At 40.9% G+C, this 13357-nt stretch overlaps 1 protein-coding gene across 1 annotated transcript in view; it reads right to left on the bottom strand.

Moving 5' to 3' along the window:
• Window positions 1-13357, bottom strand: part of OBSCN (obscurin, cytoskeletal calmodulin and titin-interacting RhoGEF) — a 165378-nt gene that overhangs the window by 31676 nt on the left and 120345 nt on the right. The window contains exons 86-90 of the mRNA XM_033070065.1: window positions 13147-13260; window positions 12559-12726; window positions 11980-12082; window positions 11311-11440; window positions 10147-10252 (exon numbers count right to left, since the gene is read on the bottom strand). Coding sequence (XP_032925956.1) covers window positions 10147-10252; window positions 11311-11440; window positions 11980-12082; window positions 12559-12726; window positions 13147-13260 — 621 coding nt within the window. The remainder of the gene's footprint in view (window positions 1-10146; window positions 10253-11310; window positions 11441-11979; window positions 12083-12558; window positions 12727-13146; window positions 13261-13357) is intronic.

Here is a 13357-nt window from a genome sequence, read left to right as displayed (position 1 = left end):
TTGTCTGTTCCACCAATTTATTGTTGGAGTTGTTTGTGTTTGGATCATCTTCTGGGGAGCGCTTGGGCCTTGAGCTGGGAAAAGTGAATGTCAACACCCCTGACTCATCTTTTTCTTGTTTTACTGGGGAAGAACCTCTTTTCCTTGTGGGCTTTGGTGATTTTTTCACCTTGAATTCAATTATTTCTTCCACTTCGACCCACTTGGGCTTCTTCTCTTCCACCGCGCTCTCCACAACGACGTCTCTCGCCGCTGCCCCCTGCATCTCCTCGTGTTCTGTGACATAAAGCCTGGGCACAGCAGCAGATTTGGGAGCTGCCTCCTGGTCGTGTCTGTGGACAGGCTGCCTGATCTTGGAGACATAAACCGGCTCCGGAGCCAGCTCCACCCGTGGGGAGCGGGAGGGAGAATGACCTGAAGGAGAGCGCGCAGGAGAAACCCTTCCCCTTTGTCTTGGGCTCTTCACCACCGTGGTTATGGTCTCCTCTCTGACGGCAGAAAGGGGTGGAGTTGGCGGGGAGACTTTTTGGGGAGCCACACTCCGCCAGCGCATGCCGCGGTCGGCAGCACGGGGTTAGTTTGGGTGAGCATTCCAGCTTTTTGGGTCATTTTGGGAGGGACATACACACAGTGCACACACCCACATGCCTGTCTCCGCCTCCTGAGCCAGGGAAAAGCCCTTTTCCCCAGGGAAAACCCAGCTCTGGGAACCTCGGGTGTGAACACACAGCCAGCTGAGAGATGCTCTGCTGAGTGCTGCTGTATTTCATGTGCTTGTGTTCATCACTTACTGTGCTACTCTGGACCCTCCCAAACTGTAAACACTCCAAGACTTCAACCTTTTCCTGAATATCCTTGGCTAAAATCCTAATTCCATCCACCTCAATGGCTAAATGCCCTTTATTGCAGTAGAATCAGCATCTTCTTAATAATATTTAATTAATCTCTTAATGATATTTAATTAATCTAACATATCTCTCTTATTTTTTTTACAACCTCTTTTGAGACCAAAAATCTGCATTTCCATGTACAGAACAGTTACACTGAAAGGGATTAACCCTTAAAACGTGGAGATGACCAGGAAAAGAAAGTTAGAACATCTCCTGCACAAATCATCTATGCCAAAATGAATTTGTTTCCACCCTTCATAATACTCTTCATTAGTACAGACACAGACTGATCCTACTGCCTCCAACAGACACAGGAATACCAAGCCAAATTTGGATGGATAATTGTGATTTCTCAGTATATTTCTGCTGGCTTTACTTTAGGTTTTTTGACTGAAGTTGGGGTGGTGGTGGATGCCTCATCCCTGGAAACATTCAAGGTCAGGCTGGATAGGGCTCTGAGTAGTTAAATTGTTAAATTGAGGTTAAATTGTCTCTGCTCACAGCAGGGGCTGGGAATAGATTATTTTTAAAGGTCCCTTCTAATCCAAGGCCTAAACCTAAACCTCAGTACTCTTAATTTATGTACTTGTCATTCAGTTTTTCCTGCAGGTTTTTCTGTGGTGTTTCTTACGGAAAAACTTTCAGGTAAATACATTTCTGCCAATGTTTTCCTGTCAAACACAAGGAAGCCAATGCTCCACATCTGCTCCAGTGGAAATCACAGGAATTGCTCATTTTGTTTCTCTGTTGAGATTCTATCCCTACCTCCAAGGAATAGGGTTAAAAAAAGAATTAATTGAAGGGTCAAACAGTGGCCTGAACTGAGATTAAGAATGGAGACAGCAGTTTTTTAATTCCTCTCTTCCTCCTCACCATTCTCCAGTCCCAGCCAGTGGGGCTGAAGGTCACCTCTCTGCTCTTCACACATCTCTGCTCTGACTTTTGCCCTTGAGAATGGAGAAATTATTTATGGCCATCATGGAAAACTAATCCTCTTGTGTTTATTGCAGCCTTTCTCTTCTTCTGCTCTTATTTTTGACAACTTGTGCTTCCTTCTGCTCTGGAGATTGGATTTGTTTCCACCATCAGCCTCTCCCTTTGAGGTCGTGGTGGAGTCCAGGACTGGGTCAGCTACAGGGATATTTATTTCTTTGTTGAGCACCCTCTCTTCTCACTGCTTTACTCTTTTCCCTACATTTTCTGCAGGTTTTCTATAGATCTTCAAGGTCTGTGCAGACCCTTCCTGCTGGCCATGGTGCCTTTCTGAATTACATAAAACTAAATCATTTTAGATGAGAATGAATCCTTGGGGGCTTACAGTAGACTTTGATCTATGTTGCCAGGTTAAAATGGGTTTTTTGGGATCTGGGATTTGCATATATGGACATTGCTCAATCCCATCTCTCAATTATCTGTTATTTCCTGCCAGTAGCTTTAAAGCTGCTTCTGTTCATCAGCTTGCTACACATAAGGAATAGTTGGAATCTGCCCTTACAGAATTATTCCCAAATTTTCCCTCATCACTATTCCAATTCCAGTTGAGTTTCACTCCAATTTAAATTTCATGGCCATAAAAGGAGGGGAATTTCTGCCTGAGATTCCACTCCTAAATTTACCAAACTCCTTAGAGGCTGCAGCCCTTGATTTAGGAATCCCTTCTGGAGCTGTCCAGAGCAACAGCCTATGGAATTTAGACTAGAAATTTAGAAATCAGCTTTACTGATGGTATTTTGCATTATTGAATAGTATTTAATCCACCAGTACTAATGCTGCTGCTCCAGATACAGGCACAGAGATGTGGATAAATGAGATTTACCAAGTTTTAGATGTGGTCTTGCTCTGAGATTCCCTCCTGCTCACTTTCTCGGGATATTTCTGAAGGAGATATAAAAAAATCACTCTCTGTTCAGTTGCCCCAGTCTGAATCCTGGTCCTTGAGGCAGTATGATAATAAACTTCATTTTCTGGTTTTTGCAGGGTGAAAAAGGTCTAGTGGATGGAAATTTAACTGAGTTTATGTGCAACTCCTGAGAGGGGAAAACTTATAAACCACAGCCTCCAAAAGTGCCAATTTCATGGATCTAAAGGAATGATCCTCACAGAAAACAATAAAAAGGATAAAAGATAAGCAAATCTTAACCATCCTTTAGTTGCAATTTTATGTCTAACATAAATGAAATACACCCACTTAAGCCTCATTTCCAACCAAGGGCTGATTTTAGCAATAGTGCAGCTATTGAGGGAAGGCATTTTCCCAAAATATCCATTGCAGAACCTCAGGACAGGATTGGAGGTGCTCTGAAATCCTGTCACAGGCCAGTGTCCCCCTTCCAGCACATGAAACAATTTTATTATGGATTTCTCTATGGTACTCAAAAAGATAAATTAAGATTTTAATGGTTGCTTGGCTTCTAGACTATGCATGACTGAGAAAATACTGCTTTTTGCAGTCATTAATCTTTGTATTTTTATAGTCATCCAGTATAAACCAGGCTCAAAGTGTCTAAAACAACCAAATCAGGACAATTATTTCTATTGGAAATATAGAGATAGAAGGGCATGAAAATATTCATCTTTCTTCTGTTTCAACATACAAGGCTTTCCTGAAAAACTTAAAATAAAGCCAGGAGAAATCACTGTAAGCTCTGTTTGTTAAATTGGTTGATATTTTCAGGTAGACATTTTTCAAAGCTGGTTTCATTCAGACTCTACCCCTTGAACTCTTGTACAACCCTGTCAGCATTGGGGAGAATATTTTTCCTGTGAAATATCATAAAATAACTGTCCCAGGCTGTGTCTAACACCAGTGCTGCTATTTTTGGAAAAGAACAAAAAGGAGTTTTTTTTTTTTTCAGGTGATCACTTCACATGGCTGGGAATGAACACACTTGCATGGCCAATGAACTCAAGCTTGTTATTGGATCATGCAGAGGCAGCAAGGCAAAAAAACTCACAAATGTTACAAAAAAAAAAAAAATCAGCACTTACATGATGATGGTTTTCTTGGGCACTTTAGTCTCTTGTTCAGTGACTACAAAGAGAACAGTATGAACAGCATGGGGTTAAAGAAAGGCAAAAGCTGAAATGATTAAATTATCTTTGCTCAGTTCATCAACATCAACTGGAGTGAAAAATAACCAACTGTACCATCCCATCCATGCTTTCTGTGGTTATTTCCAGCATCATCTTTAGTGTTTCTGACCAGGAATGAGAATCCAGAATGCTCTCTGAACATTTAGCTTTGAAATTAAATATTTTGTGGAGAACAATTTGGCAAAAACTGTTTATTCTACCATTTTTGTTTGGTAGGCCAAAGCTAGAAAACAGGGTCCTTATTTGATTTTTCTTTATCCTACAATAAGTTAGTGATGGTGTCAGAAACCTGAAAATGCCTCAATCTGGAAAATCCTGGAGAGCTGAAATTCTTTAAACTGATTTCACTTCCTATTAAAAAAAAAAGATTCCCCCAAACATTGGATTGTGGCCAAACTTTTGTGGACTGGATGCAAAATCCAAGCTGATAAATATGAATACTAATATCATTATCATCAATAGATAAAATCAGCATTTAAAAAACCCAACCAAATCCTAGGAAAAGCAGGAGAGCCCTGTGTCTGCTTCATCTTTTTATTTTTTTTTTCTCTAATTTGCAATTTTTCCTGACCCTTCTCCCATAACCAACTGGAAGCTGTTGATGCATATCAAGATCAAAAGTTATCATTTCATGGTGTTGCAAGTATTTCTTAAAACTGGCATTTTTAAAAAGCAGGAAGACAGCATTTGAAGAACTAACTGAGATTTTCAGCAGGTTTCCCATCCTATCCACTGAAATAAAATTGAGGCACTCTTGGAACCACACTGCCTTGAGAAACTCTGAACTGCTGAACCTATTTGAGATCTAGAGAAAAAAAAACCATCAGCAAGCCCCACTTTTTATTTAATAAACTCACAAAATATCTAAAAAACCCCATAATTTAATCTCCAGCAATTGGTTTTCAATTTTCCAGCCAGCCTATAATAAATAAGCTCTGGTAATTTTCAGTCAGTGCAATTTAAGTGAGCTGCTACTTAAAAATATCTATAAAATCACCAACAGTTCTTGCCTGGGGAATTTGGAGTGTCTGTATTATTTGTTAAATAACTGATGATTAGTGCTGATGTTCTCAGTGGTGCCCCCAAACCTGCACTGACTGAAAATTAAAAATACATTTACAATATTAAATGGAATACTTTAACCTAATTTTCCTTCCTCTTCATTTCCAAGGGCTCTTCCCTGCCTCAGGTAAAAACACAAATTTGACCATAATGAAAAATAATTCTGTGCAAATACTGATGTTAATATCTGACCTAGAGCTCATGTTTCTTTTGCAGAGCCTGTGAAAATCTGGAATCATTTCCCAGAGATTCAAAGGAGTTACTGCAGAACTGGGGCGAGTTTAAACAAAATCTGTTTGGAAATTTGAGTTTACACTAACTGGGTAAGTAAAGAGCAAAATTATTTTCAAATATTGATCCCTGGACACAATTACAATAAAACCATTTACCTATCCTTAATCAATATTTTCTTTTTAATAATTCAAACCTATTTTTAAATAATGGAATTACAATAATACAATGATGACAGATGAACTGAGTGCTCAAACAATTTACTACACTCAGGTTAGAGATTTTCACTGACTTTTTAAATCACTATTCTGCAATTTTCAGGTAACTTTTAGAACATCTCATTAGAAATATTATGAGATTAATCCATATGCAGAGAGTAGAGGAGTAAAAATACTGATGTTCTGATGGAAATGTTTGAACTAATTGGATTATATACCTGAAAATGGGTGTTTTCTACAATTATTTTAGCAGCAAGTGTATTTAGATGAGGATTAAATAATATAAACTAAATAGATGGATAAATTTAATGAAATCTCACAATGTGAGAAAAAAGTCTCTTTAATGGTTGCTCTATGAATGTTCTTGCAGTCCTCCCACATGACACCAGCTGGGATATTTCTATTTGTAGTAGATGTCAAAGAGATTCAATATTCAAAAGTTCAGTAGGCCTGGGATGAGAAAGCTGAAAATAGCTTTAATATTTTAAATATTTAGCTTTATTTTTAAATTATAACAACTTTATTTTAAAATTTAATAAATTTTATATGTGCTGTCCGAGGTGTGAGGGAGGATTTGAGCAATCCTATATTGAAGGATAGAACCACACGAAAGTAGGATGAGAGAATTTGGGTTTTCTTTTCTTTTTTTTTTTTGTTTGTTTATTTGTTTGGTTTTTCCTGTTGTTTTTCCCCGAGAGGAAAATATTCTGCATCCACTTTTAGCACCAGATTTATCATTTCAACTTTTCAAGAGCATTTTAGGCAAACAGCTTTGCAAAGCAGGAGGCCCTGATAAGCAGGTTAAAAGCTGTAAGCATTAGGGACAGCCAGGGCTTTTCTGGGACCAGACATCTCTTTGGTTAATAGATTAAAACATTGGCTGACACGTGATGGAACACTGAGGATGAGTGAGTTCTTGCTCTGAGTGGATGGGAGGTTATTTATGGCTTTTATTACAATTTAATTACAATTTTATTACAATTTTTAAGTCTCTTTTCTCCACTCACAGAAGTTTAAATCTATTTTTGCTGCCCAGTTCACACTGCTGACATGAGCCAGAGCACTGTTCTGTTTTCACTGCTACACTTTGGAGACTGATCTGCAAAACCTGGCAAGAGCTGCTAAAAAAAAATCCTAAAATGAGCAATTGATGCAATCATTGAGGTTGGAAAAGACCCTTAAATGTTTGAATCCAACTGCTGAGCCAGCACTGGCACCTTCACCACTAAACCTGTCCCTAGGTGCCACATCCACAGGACAGGGAAATCCCTCCAGGGCGGCTGGCTCAACCCATGGATATTAGAGTTTTCTAATTATATGAATGAAATGCAAGTGGTTTGGGATGTCTCTCAAAAATACCCCACCAAAAGCTAAACAAACAAATAAAAAAAAACAAACCCAAACAACAAAAGGCTGCACTCCTGCAGTGACTGACATGGTTGGAAAGGCAGAGGGGGCTCTCCTGAATTTGCACTGAAAGCCCTGTGGCCTGGCCAAAAATCAGGCTAAACCATGGTGATAAGAGAATAAAAATAATGAGAAAAACACCCAAATCATCACCCTAATCAGGGAACATCCAAATGGTCAGGGCACAAACTCCTGTGCCCCTATTTCTTCAGTAACACTAAGAGATCTAATGCTCCTCTGTGTTTTAAATCTTCCCTGTAAAAACTTCTAAGTGTTCTGCTCATTTTTAAGTGGCTGCTACAAGGCAACTGAAGAACCTGCCCCAGGCTTACATGAAATTCAAGGCAAAGCTGTGAAGGAATTTTTGTTGCCTGGCTGTAGCTGCTTTGGGAATTTTTATTTATGGTTTTACCTTCACTCCTGTACCTGACTCCACCCTTGTCTTGACTGTCTCTTTCTAGGTCCTGACCTGCCCACCCATATGGAAATGCAACACCTTTCCAAGGCACTGGGCTTTGCTTTTCTTAACAAATAACCAAGTTAGTGAGCTTGGATGGAAAAATCACACCAGAACATGCCAGAGCACATCAGCCCAGGTGTGCCATGTGCAGGTTAGGCAGCAAGGTGCAAAGCAGACACAGTCAACTGGAAGTCAAAGAGAAGGATTTTCTTTCAGCTACACTTTTTTCAAAGTGTCTCAAATTCTTCCAAATCCACAGAAAGAGGATTTTTTAAAGCAGCCCTCCATTGACTTCAGTGCAGCGACCAGGTGTGGCTGAAGGCAGATCTCAGCTCACAGAGGATCCTTTAGTCCAGTGGTTTCCATCCTTTTTGGATTTGGTCCATCCAAGGGACCTGCACACTGCCAGAGTGTGAATTTAAACCAAAAACTTTTGGTTTTGATACCCACAGTATTGGGCTGTGGACCAGCTGCAGGTCAGGGCTCATAAACCACTGGACTAATGTATCCCAAATCACGGGTTTGGTTCAGCAGAATAAACAGTACAGAAAGGCAGGAGGATAAAAACTAAAATAGTCACCCCTTGGGTGCCTCATGAGACTCAGACAAAGGACATTTCACAGGAACAGAGATCAATCAGGTAAAACTCAGACCCAGGGTGCAGGGGAGCCAGGAAGCAGACACGGGATCTATTCCCTGCTGGGAGAGCAGTAATGTTGTCCTCTTGGTGAAGTTACAAGTAATCCCATTTTCACAAATAGGAAGGCTTGTGAGGATGGAAAGAGATAGCCTTCATGAGATCCACCTGTCCTCCAGTTCTTTGCCAGATGAACCTGATTTTTCCCCAGGCAGAATTCTTGGTTATTGATTATCAAGAAAGCAACGAATTCCCTCCTGCTCGAGTTCATTATGCCAAATTCATCCCTGCTGAGATTCTGCTCACAACAATCCTCTTGCTCCATGGATGAGCCTATTTTCTCCACTGGCCTGAAGCAGCTCTCCCTCTGTTCCTCCCTGGAGATGACTCTGGGATTTATTTTCTTCCCTATTACTGAGTTCAAGCAATTGCACATCACAGAACAATCCTATTCCATGACATTTCTGAAGCTTCCAGGCAAACTCCAATTGTAGTTCTGTAGCCAAGCTCACTTTTTTTATTGTTTGTTTTGTTATTATTACAGGAATAAGAATAAATGAGAAATTTGGGGCTGAACACACACATTTATAACCCCCAGAGCTGAAAACACTCCTAACATTTTATACAACCTTTATTTGCTTTTATAACATCTGCCTGAAGGGGACTTCATCAAGATACACCATCCTGACAGGGATTTATTTCTGTTCCTCTACATCCTGCACACAACTTATTTTTCTCTCTTTGAGGCATAGAAAAGACAAAGAATTCAAGTACTTGAAGGTTTATTTGGCTGAAAAAATTATAGTGTTTCTGCACTTACACCATCCCTGTAATGCTTTTTGATGGGGCTCTGGCAAAGAGCTAAAAGGAAAACATATCAAGAAAGTTCATAGATCAGGATGCTAATCTTAATAATTTATTGTGGATGAATTCTCTTAATGCAATAGCACAACATTTGTGTCTACAGAGGGCTGGCCCAAAGGTCCAGCCAGACCAAGCTCCTGTCTCAAACAGGGCCAACAGCTGAGGACTGTAGAAAATGATGAAAAAATGAGTAGAGGATCATTTATCCCTGAATATTTTTCCAGACTCCAGCATTTTCTACCCAGCAGCTCCATGAATCAGAATGTTTCCTCTTAGTGGATGTTGATAATGTCAATTATGCCTTTTCCAACATGCACTTGAACTGCTTTTATTATCACAAGACAGTGTGGAAGGACCAAAGTTGAGGAAAGAAGATCCTAGAGCTGTTGGCAAAACTCTGGCTTTTGTTGGGCATGTCTCCACCAACCTCATCTGGGAGAGGCCAGTGCCTACCCCAGTCCCCTCTTGCCCTCCAAATCTGTCCCTTACCCATTAAAGGTGGTCCCCTGGCTGTGCCATCTCCTGAGCTGCCACTGTGACTGTTCCAGAGAGACAGGACTGGCTGGCTCACGCTCAGCCACTCATAAGATGTAGAAAGAAGCAATTCCTTATGTCAGGAAATGCTCCCTGGGGAGATGCAGCCTTGGATTTAAACTGGGCTGTGCTGGGTTTACAGCAAGCACTGACACGCTGTGGGGAAATCCCTGGGATAAGCAGGGAACTTCAGGCAGTGAGTTGTGAAGAAAGATGTAGTTTTGGATGGGTGTAAAATCAGTTCTAACCACCCTACCAGTGAAACTGGCAGAAAAAAAAAGGAACAGATTCTATGGCTATCCCATGGCAATCCTAAATAATGGATGAACATTAGTTCAGGACAGTTCTGCTTTCCCAGTCATTCCCCATATCCCCCAGTGTATTTCAGCAACAATCCCAATATGCCTCCACCTTTTCTTAGCAGGCCCTGTAACATTTCTGCCAGGCTGACACACATTTTCAAGTACCCCAACAATGTTTGACATTTCTTTTTTGCACTAGCAGTGCTGTGACAAACCCTTCATTTGCTCCTCCTTTTTTTCATATAATGCATCCACAAGCATTATATGAGGTTGATTTGCCAGGCTTGGAAATCAACAGATGATGATGGGCACAGAGCCCATGCACATCTCCAGAAGACATACAGATACATGGACACTGACAACCGACATGGGTGAGGTGGCAGAGGATGCTGGATCCTGTTTTAGGGCAGAGGGCTGGCGTACGTACGGAGCTGGGCAAGGGTCGTACCTTCAATGGTGATGGCTTGGTCTCCTCTCCTCTCCTGGGTCAGGGCTGCAGCGCTGTGGTGGTAAAGCTCTGCTCCACTTTTGGCAGACCCTAATCTGTTCACCAGCTGGAGAGAATGGTGCAGTGCCAAATGAAACACAGGATTTTTTTTTTTTTTTTTTAATTTTTTTTTTTTTTTTTTGTTATGCCTGTGGTACCCTTGGAAATTCACTCCCAGTGCCAAGCTGGAGTTGGAAGGGACGCTTTGCTGCTCAATGGAGTTCATGGTCTTTTACCCAAAATTACTCAGACAAGTTACAGCACATCAGCAAAATTATTTACTTAATTTTGGGGTGTTTGCTTTGCAGCCTGGGACTTGCTCCTGGGGTAATTCTGTCTCTCCCAACAGGCCCAGATTCCTGCTGTACACGCACTTTGGTGGCTGTTAAAGAGGATTCTTTTTTTTGTATACCATCCAGTAATTACTGAATTTTACTCAACCAAGGGAATACTGGAGCTTAGGATCTTGGCCAATGGCAAATGCAAGGTAGTCTGCTTTTGCCAAAATTCCAGTAGAATTCTTTAAAGTATATCAAACTTCCTAAATATTTCTGTGAGCTGAACCATTTACCATGGAGCAACTGACCCTTGCTGATATCCTAAATCAAGACCAATTTCTTCTATTGCCAAGCCCTCAGAACTTATTACTGTTTTCTTACAATGAATGCAGACTATGACTAATTTTCATAAAATATCTCACATTTAAAAAAAATTATCAGCTACTTCCATGCAATCTTGCTAAACAAAACAGGAATTTCAGTCCTTTATCATTCTATTTAGACTTAATTTATTTTGGCTCTGGAGGGTTTCTTAGTCATAATTTAAAGACAGTCCAGAAACCAAATATCATATCAGAATGATCCCAAATTTTTTAAGACTTTCCTCTAGAGACCTGGATCTGAGTTTAAGCTGCAGAACAAGCTTCATTGATTCTTACTTGTACCAACAAACTGTCAGATCAGAATATTCTGAAGATTTTGGGCATTCACAATCCAGATTTAGTCCAGCCTAACTTTCTATAATATTTTTATGAGCAATTACTCAGCTGTGGGTGTCTCCCAGTAAAATGAATTCTCCTGCCTGTATCATTTCAGAGGACAGATATTTAAATCTCTCTGAACTTACCTCACATTCATAGTGCCCCATGTCTTCATTGGAAGGGTTCTTGACCACCAGGACTACGATGCCACTCCGTGGTTCACTGAAAGTCTGGTATTTACCGGTGTCCTTGAGCAGCACGCCATCTTTGTACCATCTGAGTGGGAAAACATGGAGCATGAGCCAGGAAAAATGATGCAGCATCGTCCCCAAGATCACTGATCCATCCATCAAACAGCTCAGGAGTTAATCCTGAGACAAACATTTGGGTCCTGGAAGGGAGGGCTGCAGGTGGGTAGATCATAGCTGGGTATTAAACTGCACATGCTCAGGAGATTCTTCCCAAGAGATCTCCTCAGTCAGGGCAGGAAAAGGGCTTTAAATGGTGACAAGAAAAGATTTTCTCAGCTCTTTGTCTGAATAAAATCCTGTCAGGTGTAAGGCAGGGAGGATAAACAATGATAAAATCATTACATCAGAGTCCTCCTCAGGGTTTATCTGTAGGTATTTCTTTAAAAATTCTAGCTAGAATTAATTGCTGAGAATCTCAGGAATGTCTGGATCATGAAGAGCCAGCATTGGGAAGGGGTTAAGGTGGAAAGCACAGTAAAGAAAGGGCCATAAACTCAAAATGACTTTTCTGACTATACAAAATGGGAAACCAGGATTTGTTCCCATGGGAGTTGCAGGACTGACCTGATCTGAGGCCTGGGTGCTCCCTCCACAGTGCAGGTGAACTGGACATCTTCACCCTCGACAAGATAAGCGTTTCTGACCTTGTTCACAAACCGTGGGGGCACTGCAAAAAGCCGAGGTAAATATAACTGTATCTGGAAATATTAACAAAATATTAACAGACACAAAGAGTGTGTCCCCACTCAGATAATTCTCACTGGGTCTAAAGGATACTAAAGACCAAATTTTTGCAGTTGCCTGCACCTCTACATAATTTTTTTTTTTAGTATTATCCATATGTTATATATTGTATATATTGTTATATGTTATATATTGTATAGAACCCCTGGAATGTCTTTATATTTGTAACATCATAAAAACATAGAATTATTTAAAAAGACCTCTGAGGTCATGGAGTACAGCTGTTAAAACTGCTAAGGCCAACAGTAAGCCACAACCCCAATTTAAATGTTTTTGAGCTCTTCCAGGGATGGTGACTCCACCAGTTCCTTGAGAAGTTTGCTCTGGTGGCTGCTGGTCACAAGTTGAAGGAATTACACAGCAGACCCCTGAAAACACTGCCTCTGTGCAGGGATTTACCTTGAACAAGGATCTTTCCCAAGGTGCTGGCGTTGCCAGCAGGACTGGAAGCAAAGCACATGTACTGTCCTGTGTCAGCCCCTGTCAGGTTGTCCAAGATCAGTGTGCAGGAACCATCAGGATCTTCTATTATAATGTGGTGGGGATCCACCTCCACCAGCTTTCCATCTGAAAGAGAAATTATTTATTTTAAAATAAATTACTAAGAGTTTCCTCCTTAGGAGTTTCATCCAGCTTTTATCCTGAGAGGGCTGAGAGCTGTATTACTGCAGCTGATGTTGATAGTTGAGGAATCAGCTCTTCATCTTCATCCAGTTCTCCATCTTCATTCAGCTCTCTTTAAAACATCATCCAGGGCAAAATACTGTTGAAGGACCTCACTCCTCATTTAAAAGTGAAATTATCCCAGAGAACATTCTATGCATTACAGTCATAATTCTGCTTTTCCAGCCAAAGGAGCACACCCAAAATGCCCAAAACCACAATCTTTAGACTTGAGTATCTTTAGGGGATCAGCTCTTGGATTACTCACTGACCAGTTATCACAGCAATATGGTCAGGGAGCAATTCATGCCCTGCTGCTCATACCTTTGTACCAGCTGATGGATGGCTTGGGAGCTCCTGTCACCTTGCAGGCCAGCTTGACTGTCTCTCCCAGCTCAGCTGTGCAGTCTGCCAGCTCTTCCTCAAAGTCTGGAGGGACTGAAACACCAGAGGAAGCGTGTTAGTCTGGAGGAGGGGGCTCTGTCCATGGCATGGCTGCTGCTGAGTGAGATTAGAATAATTTTTGCAAATTTTT

The sequence above is a fragment of the Catharus ustulatus genome, chromosome 1 (genome assembly GCF_009819885.2).
Source record: "Catharus ustulatus isolate bCatUst1 chromosome 1, bCatUst1.pri.v2, whole genome shotgun sequence".
In the NCBI taxonomy this organism is placed as follows: Eukaryota; Metazoa; Chordata; class Aves; order Passeriformes; family Turdidae; genus Catharus; species Catharus ustulatus.
Note: the sequence above shows the minus strand (reverse complement) of the source record. Positions and strands in the feature narration are given on the sequence as shown.